Source organism: Rana temporaria, chromosome 10 (assembly GCF_905171775.1).
Source record: "Rana temporaria chromosome 10, aRanTem1.1, whole genome shotgun sequence".
Classification (NCBI taxonomy): Eukaryota; Metazoa; Chordata; class Amphibia; order Anura; family Ranidae; genus Rana; species Rana temporaria.
Window position 1 is genome coordinate 71,300,849 of NC_053498.1, and position 24,058 is coordinate 71,324,906.

A 24,058-nucleotide genomic window follows, 5' to 3' on the forward strand; every position below is an offset into this window, starting at 1 on the left:
AGGGGGGGGGTTACAGGGAAGAGACGGGAAGGGGAGAGGAAAGGGGGGGGACCCCCCCTGTCACCACCGCTGGGTTGTTTTTTCCCCCTTCCCCCCCCCCTCTCTTTCTTCACCCTTTTCTTCCCTCCTTCTTTCCCCCCCTCCCCAATCCACCTTTCTTCCCCCCCCCTCTCATCCCCCCCCTTTCCCCCCCCCTTTTTTTCCTCCTTCCCCCCCCCTTCTTTTTTCCCCTTCTTTCCCCCCCCCTTTTCCTCTCCCCTTCCCGTCTCTTCCCTGTAACCCCCCCCTTTTTTCCCTTTTCCTTCCCCCCCCCTTTCCTTTCCTTTCCCCCACTCCATTTTAGTGTTCCTTCCTTACCTTTCCCTGCGTCTTTGTCCTTCTTCTCACCCATTATCCCCCTTTCCCCTTTCTTTTTCCTCTCCTTTCCTCTAATTCTTTCTCCCCCCCCCCCTCCTCCCCACTCTCCTCCCTTGTTTCCTCCTTTTCCCCCTCCCCCTCCCCTTCTCCTCTTTACTTTCCCTACCTTGCCAGGATATGGTGCTCTGGGGTCTTACATGTATAGCCTTATTGGCATGACTATACATATATGTGATACATGTGCCTATATGTCTCAGTTTACTGCTCCCTGCTAGCCAGGTTATTGATGTGCTAATGTCCCCTCACTATTTCTAAAGGTTAATTGATCTATTGTGTTGTGTGAAGGAGAGCTGGGTTTAAGTGGCTTGTGTTAATTATTCTGATTGCTTCATTGTGGTAATTATCTCTCTATATGCGGGGTCGAGCGGTCTGGTTGATGTATTCAGTACAGCTAGTGCTCAGCGTCATTGATGTCATTGTCTAAAGAAAATGTGTTTTTAGCATCGGCCCCGTCGTGTCTGCCTATAATCTGTATGGAAGCCCCAGTGTGAGGGGGGCGGAGATTTGTCATTGTAACAGTTTTGGAAATGACATATAAGCTGTGTGTGTTATAACATTAAAGTCTGTGTTGTTCAAGCAGTAAGCTGGTCTCATGTGTGGCTTTCTGGGCGATTCCAGGGATATCCCTCCTCGTGGAGTATTGGGGTGATTTTCGTTATGGGAAGAAGGGAACGTTGACGGGGATATCATACCGATACCGTCACAATTGGTTGGTAGCAGTGGGATTTTTCCCTTCTATTCCCCTTTACACCCGGATTCCAAGCAGACACTGGAAGAACTACTGGAAGTTTGTGGAAGGATTGCTAGCAACAAAACCAAGCGGGTCATCATAGCAGAATCAATGAAGCTAGACCAGGAGGACGGGATTGCAGCAACGCCAGCAGTACAAGAGATGGAGACACCAGTGATTCAGGAGGAGGAATCGCCAGCCAACAAGCTAATGAGAGAGAAGCTAGCGTGGTTCGGCCCGAACCCAACGCCAGATGTGGTACTGAAAGTGATGGACCTGTTAGCGAAGGAGGCTAAAGAAATAAGGGACGCAGAACTACAGAAGGATAAACAAATAAGGGACGCAGAACTACAGAAGGATAAACAAATAAGGGACGCAGAACTACAGTTAAAACTGGCAGCAGTCCAACAAGCAGCCGCACCTTCTACGAACAGTGAGTACAGCACAGCAGACGCAAGGAAGATTCCGTTTAGCGCTTTTAAAGCTTTTGATGAAAAGGACTGTGAGATTGATAACTTCCTGGCGGATTTTGAGCGACAATGTAACCTGCACCGAATAGCTAGAGGAGACTGGGTTGCAATATTGTCAGGCAAACTGTCAGGCAAAGCTTCTGATGCTTTCCGGACCGTGCCAGATCAGGATATTCATAGCTACGCCCGGGTTAAAGAAGTGCTCCTGGCTCGTTATGCAGTAACCCCAGAGTCCCACCGACAGAAGTTCAGGGACTCACGCAAAACCACGAAAGACTCTTATGCGGAATGGGCATGCCAATTGTCCCGGTCGGCCTCTAACTGGGCTAACAGCAGCCAGGCCACCACCGCAGAGGACATTTTGCAACTAATGCTCCTGGAGCAATTTTACAATCACATCCAGACGGACGTCAAGGATTGGGTGAGAGATCGCAGGCCCATGACTCTACCAGAGGCCGCGAAGTTGGCGGATGAATATGCAGATACTCGCAAGACGAACCAGGTCACACCACAGGAACAACCTCCACCACAAACGGTGCCCTCACACCCACCAACCGCTAGATACCAACCTCCTAACAGACCGGTGACATCTAGCCCTCGCTATCATCGCCAGGAGGGCAACGAACAACGCTGCTTCCGGTGCAAACAGCTGGGTCACTTCAAGCAGAATTGCCCCATGAATGACAACACCAGGTCAAATTGGTCTCAACCTGGGTACCGCCCACCAGCAGCAGCCCATTGTGTAGACTCGGCTTGGGATCCAAAGGAGCTGGGTCAGGAAGAACCATTGGGCACCCCTTACGAAGCCCTCATGGTACAATCTGTTATTACGGACAACAGGGAACACCATTGTCAGCTGGTCATGGGCGACAGCCCTGAGCCGGAGGGGCCCTGGAGGGAGCTGGGCAGAAAGAGGCACCGCCGGCCACCCTTCAAGAAGAAGAGGTCCTGGAAGCCGTATAACAAGCTGACCTGGGAGGAGAAGAAGCGACTGGAGGAGAGGGAGTCGCAGCGGGCGTCCCAGATGCGTGCCGAGATGTTCGCCAAGGGCCCACCGGTGGCCCCTTACACCACCACCCAGTTCCTGATGATGAAGGACCACGTGGAGAGCCTGCAGGACATGAGCAAGCAGGAGCTGATCCGTGAGTACATAGAGCTGGAGGAGTGCATAAGCCGCATGGAGGAGGAGAACAACCACCTGAGGTCACAGCAGCATGAACTGGAGATGGAGCTGGAGAAGCTCCAAGAGGAGAACCGGCGGCTGCGGAGGGAGCAGGGGGTGGCTGACCTTATGGGGCTCTGATTCCCCTCCCCCCCCCCCGGACTCTGAGCACCAGTGCTACAGCATTTCAACAAATATAACTTTTTCTTTTTATGAATCTCCTGGGATTGTCACTTCAGAGCCATAACCTGCCCCCTCCCATAGCGGGACACCTAGACGGCGGCGCACAGACCCATTCGCTGTCTTCACACTGACTTCTGGTAACTTTGCAGATCCCACAAAGACTTGGGGACTGACCGGCGTGTGATCTGACGACCCGGTGACATACCTGAGTCTGAAGCAGTTGCCAAGGGAGGTCAGTCATGCCAAACGGAGTTAACCTCTGACTAATAGCTCTGAACCCGTCAACCCTACTGGACCAGGGAAGGTCCAACCGGGTTTGCCGGAGCAGGGAGCAAAAGGGGGGCCATTGTGATACATGTGCCTATATGTCTCAGTTTACTGCTCCCTGCTAGCCAGGTTATTGATGTGCTAATGTCCCCTCACTATTTCTAAAGGTTAATTGATCTATTGTGTTGTGTGAAGGAGAGCTGGGTTTAAGTGGCTTGTGTTAATTATTCTGATTGCTTCATTGTGGTAATTATCTCTCTATATGCGGGGTCGAGCGGTCTGGTTGATGTATTCAGTACAGCTAGTGCTCAGCGTCATTGATGTCATTGTCTAAAGAAAATGTGTTTTTAGCATCGGCCCCGTCGTGTCTGCCTATAATCTGTATGGAAGCCCCAGTGTGAGGGGGGCGGAGATTTGTCATTGTAACAGTTTTGGAAATGACATATAAGCTGTGTGTGTTATAACATTAAAGTCTGTGTTGTTCAAGCAGTAAGCTGGTCTCATGTGTGGCTTTCTGGGCGATTCCAGGGATATCCCTCCTCGTGGAGTATTGGGGTGATTTTCGTTATGGGAAGAAGGGAACGTTGACGGGGATATCATACCGATACCGTCACAATATACATTCTTCTTTACATCTAGAATTCCACGATTTATTATCCCCCTGTTCGCCGCGGGGGGAACCCCCCTGAACCGTTCGGTTCCGTGCACTTACAATTGACCCATTGGGTAAGCCTATATTATTTATTATGTTGATTTGTACTTTTCTTGCTGATGTTTATTACATGTTTTTTACTGTACTATTTATTGTATAGATTGGCTGTCCTGACGAAGCGGCATCCCCGCGAAACTAGTCGACCTTGACCAATCATGGATTTGTACAATTGTTTTGTTTTACAATTTTATATTTCAATAAATCCTTTACATTTATGTTTATTGTATTTTATGAGTACCGAGATAGTCCCCTCAAAACCAATTGAGTGGGCAATGTTGGGTTTAGCTTCAGCTACTATTCCCTTGTTCCCACTCTCCCCTCTTCTCTACTATAACTGGGATGATGGTACATTTCTATCTATATTATTTGCTTTTATATGAGGCTATACTCCCCCTTTTTGTTAACACTGGAGGGGAGGTGGTGGAAGATTTGGAGGCCCTACACTACAATAAATCTAACAAACTATACCCTACATATGCTCTTATGCAGAAGATTTGCAATAAGGTCAGGATGCTTCAAGGAGTTAATGGGTTTACCAAATATAGTCCCATATGGGATAATCATTATTATCAGGAAATAGCAAAAATGACCGTATGGTTTGAAATGGAAACAATATGGGGTGTCCCATATGATTCATATTTTCACAGACAGGAGGTTGAGGTTCTTTTTCTGAGCTTAGGGAGACCTTTCGACTTCCTGCTTCCATGCAATTTTACTACTTACAAATTCAACATGCAGTGCTGTTTAGAGAGGGGCGGATCAATGGTCCTTGGACTCAACGTCAGTCTTTAATTACCTGTTCGAAGTTACCACTTACAAGGGGTTTATATCCTGCTGTTATGCCATGCTGCTGAATCTCTTCCAATGGGATGCCCCCTTGAAAGCGGTGTCCCAGTGGGAACAGGATGTGGGAGCATTTAACCTTTTCGCACCCGTGCTATAGACAGACGTCTACAGCTTGGCACTCAATTGCCAGGAGGACGTCCCTAGCACCCTGCGCGCTGCCACAGGCGTGCATCGGGGAAAATCCATGCCCGCCGCATCACGCGGGTGCTGATGCGCGTGCCTGGCGGCCACAATGTCTGCCAGATACCCGCAATCGGCATTTACAGAGCCAGGGACGTGGATCTGTGTGTGTAAACACACAGATCCACGTCCTGTCAGGGAGAGGAGACCAATGGTGTGTCCCTTGTACATACGGACACCAATCGGTCGCCTCCCCCAGTCAGTCCCCTCCCCCCACAGTAAGAATCACTCCCAGGGAACACATTTAGTCCCTTGATCGCCCCTAGTGTTAACCCCTTTTTTGCTAGTCACATTTATACAGTAATCAGTGCATATTTATAGCACTGTTCGCTGTATAAATGTGAATGGTCCCAAAATAGTGTCCGATGTGTCGGCCGCAATATCGCAGTCCTGACAAAAATCGCAGATAACTGCCATTACTAGTAAAAAAAATCATAAATCTATGATTTTGTAGGCGCTATAACTTTTGCGCAAACCAATTAATAAACGCTTATTGCAATTTTTTTTTTACCAAAAATTTATAGACGAATACATATTGGCCTAAACTGAGAAAAAAAATGTTTTATTATAGCAAATAGTAAAAAATATTGTTTCTTTCAAAATTGTCGGTCTTTTTTTGTTTATAGCGCAACAAATAAAAACTGCAGAGGTGAGCAAATACCACCAAAAGAAAGCTCTATTTGTGGGGAATAAAGGACGTCAATTTTGTTTGGGAGCCACGTCGCACGACCGCGCACTTGTCATTCAAAGCGTGACAGTGCTGAAAATTGGCCTGGGCAGGATGGGGGTGAAAATGCCCAGTATTGAAGTGGTTAAAGATGAACAGTGGGAAGAAGCCTTACAGGCAGTCCCCCAGTGCTCTATGAATGTGGCACAGAGGCTATCGCAGCTCTATATAAGCCTCAGGGTACACTACACGCCAGCTAGGCTGGCCCGTATGGGGGTGCGAACTGACTCTACCTGTACTAGATGCTGTAAAGACCATGGCGATCTCATACATCTTCTATGGCAATGCCCGAAACTGATTTTATATTGGAAGAAGGTCACTGACACTCTCAGCAGGGTTTTTCAGGTTCAGATACCGCTTGGTCCTAAACATTGCTTGCTAGGGATAATAGATGTCCCCCCATGGAGGATATCCCTAGACAGGCTATTGCTCGAGCTTTGTTTCAGGATTTGTCTCAGGATCGCAAACTGATTCTGAGACACTGGAAATCCACTGAACCTCCCACATTGCAAGAGTGGATTACTCAAATGGGTGACACCCTCCGTTTGGAAAAACGTATCTATCGGCGTAGGGGGGCACGAGCCAAATTTGATAAACTGTGGGCCTCCTGGCTGGACGTCCCTGGTCTAGCCCCGGTGGATTTGGTGTATGATCGATTAACCAGAACCAGTGAACCTGATTGACTGAGACGCCTGTCAGTCTACTCTTATCCAAGGAACGCATCGCCGGTACGTCCAGAGGATAAGCATTCAGGAAGCCGACTACAACCTAAGGGCTGTACTCGGAAAGCCTATCAGAGCCGCTGGCTCTGATTGGCACTTCCACACAGCCAACCAGCTGACGTTATTCAGATGGCCGGCGCTCAGCATCCGGCCATCTGAATAGTGGGCGGCAGCGGCGAAAATACATAGATTCATGCAATGCATGAATCTATGTATTTCAGTGGCTGTGCGAGAGCCAGAGGGGGTGTCGCTCCAGCGCCTTCTATGGACGAACCGCCACTGGTAAACACCACCTTTTTAATGAAATCAAATGCAGCCCAACAAATGCAGCCTCACCAGCGCCCATCAATGCAGCCTACCAGCGCCCATCAAATGCAGCCTCACCAGTGCCCATCAATGCAGCCTCACCAGCGCCTATCAATGCAGCCTACCAGCGCCTATCAAATGCAGCCTCATCTGCGCCCATTAAATGCAGCCTCACCTGCGCCCCTCAATGCAGCCTCACCGGCGCCCATCAATGAAGCCTACCAGCACCCATCAAATGTAGCCTCACCAATGCCCATCAAATGTAGCCTCACCAGCGCCCATCAAATGCAGCCTACCAGTGCCCATCAATGAATATTTGCTTGCTTCTATTCATTTGGAAGTCGGGACACAGACACAGTCCTCTGCTGCTGCTGCGCCTCTGACAATATGTGCAAATGGAGCTGCGGCTAACTGCTGATGCTGAGGCTTAGTTGCTTGCTACAGAGAGAAGAGAGTAGGAACACCTGTGGCCGGGCGCCCTCGGCAGCAGGGCGAACTAGGCGGCCTAGTTTACCTAGTGGTAGCACCGGCCCTGATCCTACCTAAAATACGCTAACACTAAATTCAAAAATACTTTTTTTTTTGTTTATTGACTCTGACCATGACCTTCAATTCTTACCCTGACTTAGATCCAACCCTAATCTAGCTATTCTTTCTTTATTTTATTTTTATTTTTTTCATGCACTTTTTTCATGCACTCTTTCTTTGCATTTTTCTGCTCTAGCAAAGAGACAAAGATCTTTTTCTCCATTCTAGAGGAGAATTAAAAAAAAACACAGGGGTGGGCTGAACAGGGATTCATCATTGTGATAGCCAATCAAAGGCTATCACAGTGATCAGGTGATCGGGAAGCAGGCCTCCCGGTTCCCGATTGTTAGTGCAAGACCTGGGGCTCTCACTGAGCGCACTACCAGGAAATGGCACATCGAGGGCATAAAAAAGCCGACATGGGCTATAACCCTCACTTACTCTATCCAAAAAAAAAAAAACGTTTTTCCTTTTAGTTATACTTTAAGCCCTGGTTCACACTGGGTACGATTTGGAACGATTTGAGATGCGATTTGACATGTCAAATCGCATCTCAAATCGGCGGCAATTGTCGGCAATGGCACTGTCCTAATCAGTGCGACGCCGCATCTGCGATTTCAAAAAGTAGTTCCTGTACTACTTTTTGCGATTTTGGGCCGCGATTTACATTAAATTGCGGCCGAAATCGCGTCAAAATCGCGGCCGCGAAATCGCGGTAAAATCGCGCATTTTACCGCGATTTTTAATTCGCAGCAGTGTGAACCTAGGCTCAAGCAGAGTTCCACCCAAAAGTGGAACTTCCGCTTCAAGCACTCCTCGCCCCCTTACCTAGCACACTTGGCATGTCATTTTTTTGGGGGGTACCTGGTTTTGACAGGTACTTTCTGTCCCACTTCCTCCTTCCATCGCTTGGCCACCTTGGTGAATCCTCCTCCCTTTCTGCAATCTTCTGGGATACACGTTTACAGTAGGGTGACCAGACATCCCCGGTTTCAGGGGACAGTCCCTGGATTGAGGACACTGTCCCCAGACCAAGTCTGTCCCCTGTTTTGTCCCCAGATTGGATTTGAACAGGGGCTGGGGCAATTTCAAAGACATTCAGTGCAGAATAAAAAAAAAATTGAATTACACACCTTCACTTCCCTGCCGGGTGTATTTTTTTCCATTATCTGTGCCCCTTTATGATGATCATGTGCTGATCGGAGCGGAGGGAATATTTCTTCAGTTTCGGGTGCATGCTCCACTTCTGTTCTTCTCCAGTCCCGGCCAGCCGCCTGCCTGCCTATCTCCTTGCCTTCCCTGGTGGAGGGATCTTCCTCCGCACCCCATCCAGTTGTAGCCGGGGCACGGAGAGCGAGACTTGACAGGCTGTGAGGCGGGCGGCGACGGGCAGAGAGTCGCTAATTGCCACCATTACTAGTAAAAAATTAAAATATGTCCCCGGATTTCATTTAAAAAATCTGGTCACCTTAGTTTACAGGTCCCTGGCCACTAGGAGAGCGCAGCACGACTCGTGCATTCGCAGTGTGCGCCCGGCTGTGAAGCCGCAAGCTTGGTGCTCACGGTAGTAATGACGGCGGGGGAGAGGAGCGAGGCTTCGGGCGGCCGCTAGACCGTGGGGCAGGTGAGTGTCTGTTTATGAAACTTACAAAACAGTGGAACTCCGCTTTAACCCCTTTACGCCGACAGAACACATATATGCGGCCTCACTGGACTGTTTTTTTGTATTATTTTTCTCCATGGGGCTGCATATATGCGTATCTCTCTTTGTACTGGGTCCTGATACAAGGCATTTTACCTGGGGCTGTGATTTTGAAAAGGTGCATGCACCTTTTGTTTGCAGAAATGCAGGCAAAGCGCGGCCCAGTGCACGCGCAAAAGCGGGCCGAAAAAATGCTGCACCAGATTTTGCACTCAAGGGGCCGGATTCAGAAAGAAGATACGACGGCGTATCTCCCGATACGCCGTTGTATCTCTGAGTCCGGCCGTCGTATCTTTGCGCCTGATTCAGAGAATCAGTTACGCATAGATATGCCTAAGATCCGACAGGTGTAAGTGACTTACACCGTCGGATCTTAGGCTGCAATTCCAGGCCGGCCGCTAGGTGGCGCTTCTATATCTTTTACGCGTCGAATATGCTAATGAGCATTTACGCCGATTCAGAAACGAACGACCGCCCGGTGCTTTTTTTTACGTCGTTTGCGTTCGGCTTTTTCCGGCAGAAAGTTACCCCTGCTATAGCAGGGGTAAGTGCGGCGTATCCTATGTTAAGTATGGCCGTCGTTCCCGCGCTGAGTTTTGAATTTTTTACGTCGTTTGCGTAAGTCCTTGCGACTTCATTTGGAGCAATGCACGCTGGGAAAATTTGCGGACGGCGCATGCGCCTTTCGATCGGCGCGGGGACGCGCCTGATTTAAATAGTACACGCCCCCTAGCCGCGGAATTTTAATTCCGCCAGGGGATTTACGATACGCAGCCGCAAGTTTTGAGGTAAGTGCTTTCTGAAGTAAGCACTCGCCTCAAAAACTTGCGGCGGCGGATCGTAAATCAGATAGGTTACGCGGATCTAAAGATCCGCTAACCTATCTGAGGCTGGGTTCACACTACGGTTTTCCCGTCCGTCAGCCGCATACGATTTCAGTATCGAAAACGTACGGGCCCGGACGGGAAAACGTATAGATAGAGAATGCATTGCAAATCGTATGCACCCAGATGCATCCGGGTGCGTACGATTTGCTGGCAAAACGTTTTTTAAACGTACGCAAAACCGTGTTCAACCACGGTTTTGCGGTCGTTTTTAAAACAGTATGGCAACCGCATACGTTTTCCTTTAACATTAATGTCAATGGAAAACGTACATATGTGCGGTTCCATACGTTCCCGTCCGTTTCAGCCGCATACGTTTTTTCATATAAATCGTATGCGGCTGACGGACGGGAAAACCGTAGTGTGAACCCAGCCTGAATCCGGCCCTCCAAGTTTAGTAAATCCCCCCAGCTTGTGAAGCCAAAGTTTGCAGTACTGTAGATTCCTACTGGTGGCTGCTGCTTATCGGCCATGTGAGTGTATGGAGCTATCTACAGTGGCTACTCATGTCATGCAGTGTAGCTGATGATGATTATGTCACACCAGCAATGTATAGCCACACAGATAGCGGCATTGTAGCCAACCACAGAAGTAACTGCAACTAACCAGAAATCACCAGACAAAGGAAGCAGATACATTTGTAGCTGCTATAGAGCTCTGCTACATATTTGCTAGTATAGCAGTCCAAAGACTGATGAGCTCAAGGATATAAGCAGAAGCTTTGGACTACATTGGCATCCATATAACTGAAAGGCAACACTTTGTTTAGTTTTGCACAGAGTTGTTATTGCAGTCTGTGCTCCTGTGAGGGAGGTTCACCCTCAACCTGTTTACCATTATCATTGAGGGCCAGTTCACACGTGCGTTTTTTTTCTGCACCAAAAACGCATTGATATGGTTTACAATGGTATAATTCGTGCATGCGCAGTCAAGCGCGGGTAAGCGGCGCATGCGCAGTGGACCTGCGATCGGCTGCACTCGAGACGGATCAGCACCGGAAGTGACGTGTGTCCGATTTATGCATAGGTCGGATGTTTTTTACAACCTCCATTGAACAATCTCCGCCCACCCTGTGCAGTACAAGTGTGTGATTCCTAGGAGCAGTCAGACGTCACAGGAGCGTGGACCAATCCGGAATCTCACAAACATGGACCAATAGAAAGCTAAGAGACCTGGGGAAATCCTTGAAGTCTGATTGGCTGGATTTTAGTTTCCGGTAAAGTAGCCAATCTTCCTCGCTGTGTTCCGGTGTGGGGTAGTAGGGAAAGTAAGTGGCCGTGCTGTGCTCAGTGGTCGGAGTTGTAGCGGAGAGCGGACTGCGAGGGCGGCTGTAGCGGCACACACGGGTGAGATAACGGAGACACCGAGCCCCGGTCATAGCAGAGTATTCCCCCAGTACAGGTAGAGGAGGGAAGGCCGAGCTCCTGGCGGTGTATTCCGGGTCTAGACTCCTCTATTCCTGGCTTATTTCTTCTATCACTTCCCTGCCTGCTAGCAGTGATAGTCAGCCTGATTATAATAGGGGCCCCCGATAGCGCGGGGTAGAGGTGCCTGTAGGGTGGATGTTTGTATCGCACGTCTTCTGTGTGTTTTCATGCTCGGAACACGCCTGTTTTGTCCGGAACACACAACAAAGCGCACAGAAAACGTGCATTTTAGAGCTGAACTGTATTCATCAATGGCACCCTGAGTGCAGGAGGTATCGCTGGGTTTTGTTGACAAATGTGCTGTGAAATGAATACACTGCATTCTACTCCAAAAGAGTAGTTGGTGCTTCTTTGGCGCACGTAAGGTTAGTCCATGCTAGTGAATTGGTTGCCCTATGTGCGTTGAGCAGAAATTCATATAAAATGTTCAGAAAATTGCCAACTTCTAAATAGGGATGTCCCGATACCGCTTTTTTAGGACCGAGACCAAGTACCGATACGTTTTTCATGTACTCACCAATACCGATACTTTTTTTTCATGTACTCGCCAATACCGATTTTTTTTTTTTTTTTTTTTTTTTTTTTTAAATGCAGCCGTTTTGCCCCCCCCCCCATGCAGCCATGTGTCCCCCACCCTCCCCCAATGCAGCCTTGTGTAGGTCTCCAGCCAGGTCCCCCCGCAGTCTAGTTGATCAGCGCTCGGGGCACATAACAGCTTTCATTTGAATAGCTGTGTGTTCCCCGCTGTACTATGTCATAGCTCCTCCCCCTTGTCGGGGCACTTTGATAGACAGATCAACCGTCCAGTCCTGGGATGGGTGATCTGTCTATCAAAGTACCTGTACAAGGGGCTATATATGACGCCGCGCGGAGGGGAACACACAGCTATTCAAATAAACGCTGTTATGTTCCCCGAGCGCTGATCAACTAGGCGGCAGCAACAGCTCTCCTCTCCTCCGGTGGCATGTTTTACATACCCGAGGACTGCTCTCCTCTCTGCCAGCTCTCCTTCTCCTCTCCGCTTCTAAACACGGAAAAACTGACATTTTTTTTTTTTTTAACGTGGGTTAGGGCTCTTTCACACGGAGGCGGACCGTTTCTGGGTCCGCTCCGTGTGTGTCCGCGGGGATCCCCGCTCAGCTGACGGCGGATAGGGCGGTCCCCGCACACAGTGCAGGGACTGCACTGTGTCTGCTCCGCTGTCCCCTATGGGGGACCGGATGCAGACGGACCGTCTGTCCGTCTGCATCCGGTCCGTTCTGCCGAACGGAAGAAAAATAGGGTTTCTTCCGTTCGGAAAAGCGGATCCCGACTGACGCGGACGCTAGCGGATGCTCCATCCGCTAACGGACGCGTTCCCATAGGGATTCATTACAAGTCCGTTAACGGACTTGTAATGAGCGGACGAACGGTCCGCTAGTGTGAAAGGACCCTTACTATCTGTCAAGTTAAATTGTTCAGGAGAGGTTGTAAAAACGTCCCGTGTACATGAAGCCTGCACACTGGAGGCGTTGATGTCAGGGAGCACAGTAACCACTAGATCTTATATAGTTTTGGCCTCTACTATGTTACAGAAGCTTTGAAATGAGGTGATCGTTCTCTGCTTATTATGTGTCCTTTCTTATATTGAGGGTCTCGGTGTTAGACAGGCCAATCACGGTACGAATTTCCAACCATGGGTTGCAGAAAGTAAATTTTGCATGATTTCGCTATAAACACAGAAATCCTTTCTGCTAAGCAATTGTCTGCTACCGCCTGGGGGGGGGGGGGGACAATCCCCACCAGGAGAAGACAGTGATTATCGATAAAGGCTATAGCAGCCGCTAGCAATAATCGCAAGACAATCCAGCAGGCTGGTTGTAGTAAAGTTGATCGATTATGGCTGGCTTAAGACACGCTGGATGAATTTCGATCAGTGTGTCGCTGTCCCTGTTTGACAGAAGTATATTGTTTGATCAACTTCTGCTGGATGGCAGGTCCCACTGTCAGAATATAATGTCCCGGCTGGGGGAATCCTCCACCTCACTTGGACACGGCCAGCTTTAGCGTCACTGGGGGGAAAGTACATGGACTGCAAAATGAGGGAAACCTGCATTGAAAGGCAAGTACGTGTTTTATACATGCATTGCTAACTGTACTTTTTATATTTTTCCCAAGTTGTGAGTAAAGTTCCTCTTTATTGTAATAACGTCACTGCCTGCTGCTTTTATCTCCATCCTGACAGCCAAGTGAGCATCAAAACATTCCCACTACTTCCTCTCATTGGGTCGCCAAGTTACAGGCAGCAACTCTTGTGGTTCCACTGTAAACATGGGTGGTGATCAAGCTGACCGGACGTTGTATGTGGGGAACTTGCATCCAAAGTCTACAGAGGAGTTACTGTTTGAGCTATTTTTACAGGTCAGTAACCCACGTCTGTCATGTTTCTATATTCCTTTGGTAAAGGTATGTGGACTGTACTAGACAAAGGTCTGATACATATGTGTGAAAGTTACATGAATGTGGAGGATAAGTCTGCAATTGGTGGGAGAATACTGATGGAATCAGAAAAAGGCTGGTGGGGTATTTTTGGCAGGGCTTACAATCATTTCAGGTTTTACCCTACATGTGGTAATTTGAACTCTGATTGGGGCATAGGTGACCTAACTGCTGGCAAAAATGGACAACAATACAAATGGTTTTATATTGACATTTAAACTGAAAATGTGTGAATTTTAAAACGACAAACATGTCATACTTATCCTCCTTCTTGTGACCCCCCCCCCCCCCCCCTGCCTGCAATTCAGGCTCGTTTTACCTTTTGCCATCTCTGCTAGTGCAAACGTAGGAAGCTGCTTGCCATTGGGGCACTCGTGCTTGCTCAATCCCGAGCCAAACTATTTACATCTATTCAGACACACAGCCTGGCTTAGCCTGCTCTCTGAGCCAGGAGAAAAGCTGCTGCAGATATGCAAAGCAATGGACCGAGATCGGGGTTTTGCGAGTATTTTTATGGGCAGGATGGGGAGGGAGCCACTATTAAAAGGTGTGTGGGGGATTTTTTTTTTTTTTTTTGTGACCAGTGACATTACATCAATTATTGCTTTTAAAATGCACTGATTACTGTGTAAATGACACTGGCAGGAAAGGGGTTAACACTAAGGGTGATCGAAGGGTTAAGTCCTAGGGAGGTGCTTTCTAACTGTGGAGGGGGAGTGGACTCACTGGGAGTACAGAGAGATCACCGTTTCTGATCACTAGGAACAGATCTCTCTACTCCCCTGTCAGAAGTGACATCCATCTTGTTTACATAGGCAGATTCCCGTTCTGCCTCTCTGTAGAGCAATCGCAGGTAGACATTGCGGCCATGCGCATCAGTTTCCGGCAGCACTGTACTGTACGCCATTCCTGCAATAGCGCCGCCCTGCTGCAGTATATCTACGGCGGGTGGTTAAGCCCCGGCTTTGAAACGGAGAATGGAGGTGGTACTTTTGTGTGCTAATAAAATTAATATAAAAAATATTTATTGATGCATGTAAATGAATTCATATATAATGTATGTACACAAGGATAAAAATTCCAATGATGGTAGAGTACACATATTAAAAATAAAAAAAAATATATATATATATAGTTAGTATGTGTGTGCATACATGTCTCAATGATCTAACCTATTCAAGAGAGAACTGTGGGCATGGGGTGTCAGAACCCTTCTTTTGTGTACTTTACCAACATAGCTATGTGCTGGTGACATGTTACTGAGACCCGGCAGCCCCCAAGGGCATAATTTCTGAGAACTGTGGTGATGTGCTCTGACATGAAACCCACACAGACCTCCAGGATGGATATGCATCCACAAAGAGTGATCCTCCTGTGTAAACTGGGTTGGGCCCAAACCAACTGTGAGGGACTTCTGTGAAAATAGTGATATAACTGTTTTAGTACATGTATATGATTGTTAATGTTTCTAAAACAATTTGTGCAAATTAATTTCTTTACCCACAAAGTTTGTCATGTCTCTGACACACATATTCCTACGGATGGCCTGAGGAACTATGTTCTCTTCCATCACTACCTGTCCACTGCAATAATCATTCCAAGATGTTCAGACTTGGGGATCGTGGTTAGTCTTTTTTTTTTTTTTTTTAAAGACCGCCTAAATGCTATGTGCTTGGCTTTAAGTGCAGCGTAGAGCTTCAGAAAAGGAATGTCTGCCTTTTGTTTTTTGGATGCTTTGTGCTGCGTGTGGCTGACGACAACAATAATAGATTGCTAGTGCACTTAACATGGCAGGTGGCCCTTTAACTGGTTGCCGACCGCCGCATGTTTATGTACGTGCCATTCTGTGGACGTACAGGCATATGGGCGTACATGTACGTCAATGCCTTGTCGGGGGTCCAAACGGGACCCCCCCGTAACATGCGGCGGTCGGAAACCCGCGGGGAGCGATCCGGGACGAGGGCGCGACTATTCGTTTCTAGCCGCCCCCTCGCGTTCGCTCCCCAGAGCTGAAGAACGGGGAGAGCCGTATGTAAACACGGCTTCCCCTGTGCTTCACTGTGGCGGCTGCATCGATCGAGTCATCCCTTTTATAGGGAGACTCGATCGATGACGTCAGACCTACAGCCACACCCCCCTACAGTTGTAAACACACACTAGGTGAAGCCTAACTCCTTCAGCGCCCCCTGTGGTTAACTCCCAAACTGCAACTGTCATTTTCACAATAAAGAATGCAATTTAAATGCATTTTTTGCTGTGAAAATGACAATGGTCCCAAAAATGTGTCAAAATTGTCCGAAGTGTCCGCCATAATGTCGCAGTCACGAAAAAAATCGATGATCGCCGCCATTAGTAGTAAAAAATTTTTTTTTTATAAACATATCCCCTATTTTGTAAACACTATAAATTTTGCGCAAACCAATCGCTAAAAGCTTATTGCGTTTTTTTTTTTTTTTTTTTTTTTTACCAAAAATATGTAGAAGAATACGTATCGGCCTAAACTGAGGGGAAAAAAAATGTTATGTTTTTGGGGGATATTTATTATAGCAAAAAGTAAAAAATATTGAATTTTTTTTTCAATTGTCGCTCTATTTTTGTTTATAGCGCAAAAAATAAAAACCGCAGAGGTGATCAAATACCACCAAAATAAAGCTCTATTTGTGGGGAAAAAAGGACACCAATTTTGTTTGGGAGCCAATTGTCAAAGCGACGCAGTGCCGAATCGCAAAACCTGGCTTGGGCATTTAGCCGGTTAGTGTTTTCCAAAGGAAAATATATAATATATATATATATATATATATATATATATATATATATATATATATATATATATATATATATATATATATATATATATATATATATATATATATATATATATATATATATATATATATATATATATATATATATATTATAATGCGAATTGGACACTGCAGATCAAAAAGAGGAGGGATCGCTGTGACCAATCGCAGCATCACAAAATGTAAATCCTAAATGTCTGCAGAACATGTACTATGTCATTGAGCACCAGTGTCCTATTCACCAGCCATACCATTGGAATCTAGTACCAATGTTCTGATCACCAGTACCGGTGAAATCGGCCATAACCACTGTCCTGATTGGTAGTCGATGGCACTGGCTGGCAATGTCCACCTCCTCCATTCATTGAGTGCTTTTCATTGATGGAAAATATAGTAAAGCTTTTATCACCTGCCAGCACCAAAAAATTTGGGCCAAATATATGAAGAAAGATTTGCAATGGAAAATTAGGGAAAACCGGTTTTTGAACTTTTTCTTTTCTATAACAAATATGCCAGGGGGATTGCATACCACCAAAAAGCCCTGTTTCATAAAATGATCTAATATTTGTGTTGCAGTGCTGAAAACTTGAAAAAGGCCTGAGCAGGAGCTGGGTTCATTATGCCATCCCTAAAGTAGTTGAAGTCTTACCTTTTTTTGATTAATTTATTACTATTTTTATTGTTTTTTAAATGCAGGCTGGCCCAGTAGCTAATGTAAAAATTCCAAAGGACAAGGATGGCAATACAAAACCGTTTGCTTTTGTGAACTTTAAACATGAGGAATCTGTTCCTTATGCAATGAGTCTATTAAATGGAATCAAGCTTTTTGGAAGACAACTCAAACTTCAGTACAGATCAGGTAACTCATCATTTTAAAAGGATCTCTAACACTGCAGTGGCTGCAGTTTCTGTGAGCTGAGAATTTTGATTTTAACTTGTAGTATACACTGCCATTGAACACATTCACTGTTTACTTTTTCCCTGGAATTGGTGGTCGCTTCTGTGATAAATATTGCTATGTGGCTTGAGAATCAAGCTGCCCCTATTGCATACTGTGAGAAGCACTAACTAATCTGATCAGGACTGTGAGATGATTACTGCTGCTAGTAAGAAAAGCAAATTATCTGCTCCTACACTGTGTGTGTGTGTTGCTTTTTTTTTGTATTTACCTTTTAGTTATGGGTGTTGGCAGAGAGCAGTTGGATAAGATGGTGTGGAAGGTGGCATATGTATAGTAAAATTTGCACATTTGTTTGCATTATTTTTTTTACTATTTAAGTTTTTGAATTTGTTTCTAGGAAGCACTCATGTTACTCAAGATACAAGTTATGGAGCTCAGTCACCACAAGGAAATGGTCACACATCTAACGGTAGCAGGTACAAAATCTTAAATTCATTTCTTGTAGGGGGGGGGGGGAGCATAGCCTGTTCTCAGTGAGCACATATTTTCTTTTTTGCGTTGTATTCAAATTTTTTAGCTTTTTATATATTTGATTGTTATCCTGTATTTGTTCTGCTAATAAAGACACTGTCACCATACCACATTCAGGGTCCCCACACCCATATACTCGCCTTACCCATGATCCTCTGCAGCCTGTATTTGGATGAGTGGTGTCGGTGACTTTTTTTGGTCATGAAACAGTTCTTGAGACTTGACTTCAGAGGAATGTCACTTGCTGTGACTCTTCATAATGACTTTTCAGCAGAGAGGCTTTGCTTCTCTGGTTATTGGCTCTTGAGGTAAAACACAGAAGAGGGGAAAGTTTTTAAAGCATTAATAAGACTTAAAGTTCATCAGATAAACACAATGATGGGAAAGATCACTAACACTGCTCTTCAGGAATGTACAGCCCATATTCCATTTTGTGTGCTGTCCAAGTTACATGGCTCAATATAGAACTTTTGCCCAAAGAATCCTGTCCAGCATTATGCAAATGTTTGATTTACCACTACAGGTTTGTTCCAAGGCAATAACATAACTTAAGGCTGGTACACAATGCCCGCATATTGGCCGCTTCAAAAAGAACTAGCTAATATATTTGTCCAGTGTGTACAGGAGCCTGTCCAACAGAAGCTGAACTAATGTCTGGCTTCTGTGAAATGGGCATGCTGGAAAATCAGCAGCTAACTGGCATCCGCTCAGCATTTGCTGCCAATGATCGCTAATCGGGGGGGGGGCCCTGGCAGGGATGGGGGTCCCCCTGTCAGAACACAATAGCACAGCGAAGGAGATCTCTGTACTTGTGTCAGTATAGCGATCTGCCAGTTTTTGGTTGGGGGTGTGTTTTTCCTTCTGCCCGCTGCAGTGAATGGGGGGGGGGGGGGGGGGACTTGGTGTGTACCAGGCTTTACATTATTATTTATATTTATATTTTATTTATATATATATATATTCAAATTTTTTTTGGTACCAAGTATGTGGTCTGTCCTTACAAGTGGGTTGCTTTCCTTGTGTGCTGCTTATGAGAATTCATTCTTGCTACTGCAAATGCTGTTAATTTGGATGTTTAGAAGGCACCTTCTGGTTTTTGCAGTTGCCTCTGGTGGGTTTTTCTTCCTTGCAAAGTAAAGATATAATGTGCTAGTATGCATCCCATACTAGCAAATTATGTGACACTGTTTGTCTTTAAACTGGTCTTGGCATTTCTCCAAGACTCTCCATTATTAATAAAAACAAACCGGATTTTACCGAACTTTGTGGCAGATTCCTACCGGTTTCTGTTTTGAAGGAATACCTTTTGTTAGATCGTGTCTTGTGCAGGACTGATTTTGAATGGGAGTGACTAATTCCTTATAAGCATATGTGATTAACCTTAGGGAACATCTACCCAAAAACATTTTTTGTTGCAGCAGATGCAAAAAACCTGACTTGTATCTTTGGTGCAGACTTCTCCCAAGCAGGAAATTACATTTTTGGAGGCATTCTGTACACCTGTGTGCAGAACGCCTCCAGGTTGCTATTATGCACACTGTATTTTGTAGAAAATTGCAGTGACTGTAGTTTGGAAAGTAAAGTTAATTGTATTACCATTAAATTACAATATGGTTTGTGTAGGAAATGTATATGCTATATTTTTATTTGCTGTATCTTTTTCTTCACAAAAGTGGAGTTACCCTTTCAGCTCCAATTCCATTTTGTTGCAGGAGCCTATAAAGCATTGCACCAGCGATCAGCAGATCTACTGCAGATCTGTCAGTGTATCGGTTTGCTCTTATGAGGAAGCTAATACATTCTGACGGGAAGAAAGAATGAACTACCACGCTGCTCCATAGTGCCATGGTAGTTCATTGAAAACTACAAGCCGACAGCGGCAAAGGCTTGCCGGACCTTGTAGTTCTCATTCAGAGGACTAATAAGATTAAGTGACATGGCTGAGTGAGCCCCATTGGGGGGGGGGGGGGGTGTTTTTTTTTTTTTTTTTTTTTTTTGTGTGACCGGTAGCAGGGGGCGTTGGGCAAGATCTCCCTACAGTGACCATCAGCAATTGGAGGTGCGGAAGCTGGTGCATTCAACATGTTGCACCCTGAGTTTGGGTGTAACAACATGTTACTAAATTTAGAGGTTGAGGCTTTGTGCAGCCAAAGGGCTCTACTGTATGATGCAAAAGCCTAAAAAGGAAACCAAAAACATAGATATACCTTACCCTACTGAGCCAAATCCTCCTTTTATCACATGCTCTTTCATCTAGACACTGCAGCTTATAGAGGGAGGGATTCCCTAACTGAGACTACTGTCAATCCAGTGGTCAGGGCTAGGTGCTGCTTGACAGTCTACAGGTCCGTGAATAAGCAGTCACAATCCTGATAAAGTGGGACTTTGCAGAGGACTAAATTATTCAACTGCATCTACACTTCATTTTCTAAGTGCTGCAGCACATTTTCTTTAATGAGAGGCCATAGTTCTACTTTTCAAGAAACTTTTAAACTGAGGTCCTGTATTCAATGCCAGCCTACTGGTAGATCTGTTCTTGCTGCAATATGCCTATCTCTTCACATGTTAATGTAATGCTTATGTATCACTGCAGCTTCATTTTTGGAGCAAATATCTTTTTAAGATCAGTCAATTAAAAAAAAAAAAAAACGTTTTTTTAAACATTGGCTATTCATATATCCAAGAGTTGTGGTATTTATAAGTGTGTGCACATTTACTAGATTGTGTGTTATCCCAACTAACATGCAATTTTTTTTTTTATCCCAGACATGAGGACTTGATGAATTACAGTGATTTCTCACCCGGTGCAAACTACCAGAGGTCCTTCTCTTCTCCTCCAGATAATCTACAAAGACAAGCAATGGTAAGGCTTACTTTTTTTTTTTTTTTTTTTTTTTTAGCACGGTTTCTTTTTTCCATTGAGGCTAATGCCCTAAAGTGTTGTGTTTTGTTTTTTGCCTTGAGTAGAAAGTTCTCCTTCATCCTTCAGCTCTAATGGCCAATCGGATTGTAATAAGATTTATGTGCCAATCATCTCTTCCTTGTGCCTCTTTCCACCAACCCCCTGCTGCTCTCCTTCCAAGGAAACTGGCTCTGGTCCTACCTGTCACCCTGAGACCTTGCACTCTCCTGCAAGTTGCTTGGAGGTGGCGAGGCTCTGGGACACTGGGTCTGCTCTTGAACCCCACTGCTGTGAGGTCTGGCCACTTTGCGTGGTCACGTTACAGAGCTTAGAAGCAGTCAGATTTAGAAACATTACAAAACAGATTATAGCGCACACATGCAAAAATGACATTTATCCTGCTAAAAACACCTGAACATATTCAAAAACAGGGGGGTATGGTCATATAGTGCTAAGCCCACTTACTGCGACAAAGAACCCCGAATTAAAGGGTCCTAACGTGTTAATAGAATAGTTAATTCTATTAACAGGTTAGGACCCATCTTAGATGTATAGCATTTTTAGGGTGTGCCCCCCAAGTATGTATTTTAGATTTAGAAACATGTCTCCAACTGCTATGCTCCCTTACTGTACAGAACCCCCTTCCCCCTACTGATACTGCTGCCAACTTGCCTGGATAATTTATAGGAGCTTGCTCTACCCACATAGCTGAATATGCAGCTCGAAGGTATAACCCTCTTCCCCCTACTGATACTGCTGTCAACTTGCCTAGATGATTTATAGGAGCTCACTCTACCCACATAGCTGAATATGCATCTCGAAGGTATACATTTGTCAACGGAATCACTGCAGCAATATTCCCTCTTGATGGGGTACACTGTATATTCAGAGAGCAGGCAAACCGAGGAGGAAACGGCAGCAGAGAAGTGTGGTGTGTGTTTTTTTTTTTTTTTTTTTTTTTTTTTTTAAGGTGGCTGCCCATCCCTTCTTTCTTAAGCTTTGGCAGCGCTTCTCTCAGAATTCAAACTGACCAGCATCATCTCTGTAGCTGTTGGTTAGTGCACCCCACCTCCACAATGGCCCATCGCCCAACTCGACCTGCCCTGTCCTCACATATGCTATCCCCCTATCTTAATTATCACCCAGTCCACCACTACACACTCAAACCCCACAGTTCACCTCTCAGTGCCCACGCCTCTCTCTCCTCTATCTCGCCCCCCCCCCAGCTTTGTTTTTATACTGTGATTTCCGCCTCCCTTATCTCGGCATCTACCACACCTACAGCCCTCTTCTTTTATTACCCATTGTGCCTGCAATCTCCCTTCCACCCCAGACTCTCTCATCCATGCATGCACACACGCCATCCACTCCTGTCATCTGACCTTCAAACTGCCCCCCTTGCTGTCACCACCACCAACTAATTAATAAAATCCAGCTTCGTATCCCCCCCCCCCCCACTCAACACTACACCAGCACACCCCCTTTCCTTAGAACTGTTCCTAAACCTTCCTTTGACCGCTGCGCCTGTGCAAGATTTTCACCTCCCTTACTCTTTGCCCATGGCACCCCCTGCCCCCTACCTGTGCACTGCGTCTCCATGCCTTTACTCAGTCCTGCTTTCAGTATCCCCTTCTTACCACGGTGCCTTTACTCCTCCCTTCACTAATGCATCTTCATTACTACCATCTTACCTCATGCCTGCACAAAGTCCCCCCCCCCCCCCCTTCAGCACTACACTTCACCAAACCTGGCCACACTGGCCTTTTTTTTTACCATCAAACTGAAACCACCCTGGGCATACCTTTTCTGCTAGCATTAATAATAAAGCCAGACAGGCACTATGGTGATTTATATACATATCTATAAATGTGCAATGTGACAAACTTGTATTTACTGCTATTTCTGTCACTGGAGTTGAAGAGGTGGATGGATGACCTCATAATATCCACTTTAACCAATCAAAGAAACCTGATGCATATGTTGGTAAAGGTAATTTGTTTTGGACCAGGCAAACTATTTTAAAGTGACAAAAAGCTGGGGTTTTAACTGACAGACAGTATTTCTCAAAGCCATTTGGAAGTTCCACATCAATGTAGGAGTTCTTGATTTGCATCCCAGTGAACACTTGTAAAACGTGATGAAAAATTCTCCATAATGGGGACACAGTGCAGAAAAAAAATCTGATTTAACTGCTCCACATGTTAGTGTGGCTGAAAGCCCAGTAGATCCTGGTTAAAAATAATACTGTTTTTTTAATGTGGGTTTGTTTTTTTTTTTCCCCCAAGATGAACAACCTTTATAAGCAGGAGTCTAGCTGGTACAGCCCGACCGGTGGCCATTCTACTCCACAGCGATATGATTCTCCCACTGGACACTCAAGAGGCTCAAGGAACCATCCTCATGAAAGTTACAACCGAGATATGCATAGAGTGGGTCAGGAAGACTCTCATTATCGAAGCCATGGTCAGGAAGACTCTCATTATCGAAGCCATGGTCAGGAAGATTCTTATTATCGAAGCCGAGGTCAGGAAGACTCTCATTATCGAAGCCGAGGTCAGGATATGTTAAGTCCATATCCAAGGAAAGATTCCAGATGGGGTCCATCTCACCATTAAACTGTCTGTTTCTCATTCTTCATACAGTATATGTAAAAAGATCGTATTACTAATTTGTATCTTCAAACAGACCAGTAATATGGGGGGGGGCGCATAAAAAAATATTTATTTAGCCTAGCCTAGATGGCTTTAGGCTTGGTTTGTTTTAATAAAAAAAAAAAAAAAGAATTTGGCAAGGGGGTTTTCACTTATTTAAGTTTATTTTATTATTGAAGCAAAATGACAAGCACATCAGTCATAATCAGACTTCCTATAAAACATTTGGTTTTACTAAACAGAGTAGTGTACATTCTGAGACCAACAAATGTAGCTGAATTGCGAAGATTAGGAGTCTCGTTCATTCTTGTCGGAGGAAGTGCCAGCATCTTTAAGTGTTTTTTTTTAATTATAGCTTTTAAGCCGTTTCATGTAATTATAGAATTCATGTATGGGTTTTTTTTTGTTTTTCCTCCAAACTTTATAGGACTGTACATGTATTACCTTTGGTGTCAAGTTGGGTACACACTTGCAGTTTTTCCTTCAACCAGTGGGTTGAATGGAAGAAGAATGAGGGGGAAAGAAATA

The 24,058-nt window shown here is 45.6% G+C and overlaps 1 protein-coding gene across 3 annotated transcripts; it reads left to right on the plus strand.

Annotated features, from left to right (window-relative positions):
• Positions 1-10,965: 10,965 nt before the first annotated feature.
• Positions 10,966-23,667, plus strand: RBM7 (RNA binding motif protein 7). Of its 3 annotated transcripts, none has more exons than XM_040325435.1 (6): positions 10,966-11,052; positions 13,488-13,663; positions 17,242-17,404; positions 17,844-17,922; positions 20,744-20,840; positions 23,165-23,667. In XM_040325435.1, the coding sequence occupies exons 2-6, from the start codon at positions 13,574-13,576 to the stop codon at positions 23,492-23,494; spliced, it is 759 nt and encodes a 252-aa protein (XP_040181369.1). In that variant the 5' UTR covers positions 10,966-11,052; positions 13,488-13,573; the 3' UTR covers positions 23,495-23,667. The 3 variants fall into 3 exon arrangements, with proteins under 3 accessions (XP_040181369.1, XP_040181368.1, XP_040181367.1); XM_040325434.1 differs by having other exon boundaries at positions 11,003-11,103; XM_040325433.1 differs by lacking the exon at positions 10,966-11,052 and adding an exon at positions 11,059-11,182.
• Positions 23,668-24,058: the final 391 nt, after the last annotated feature.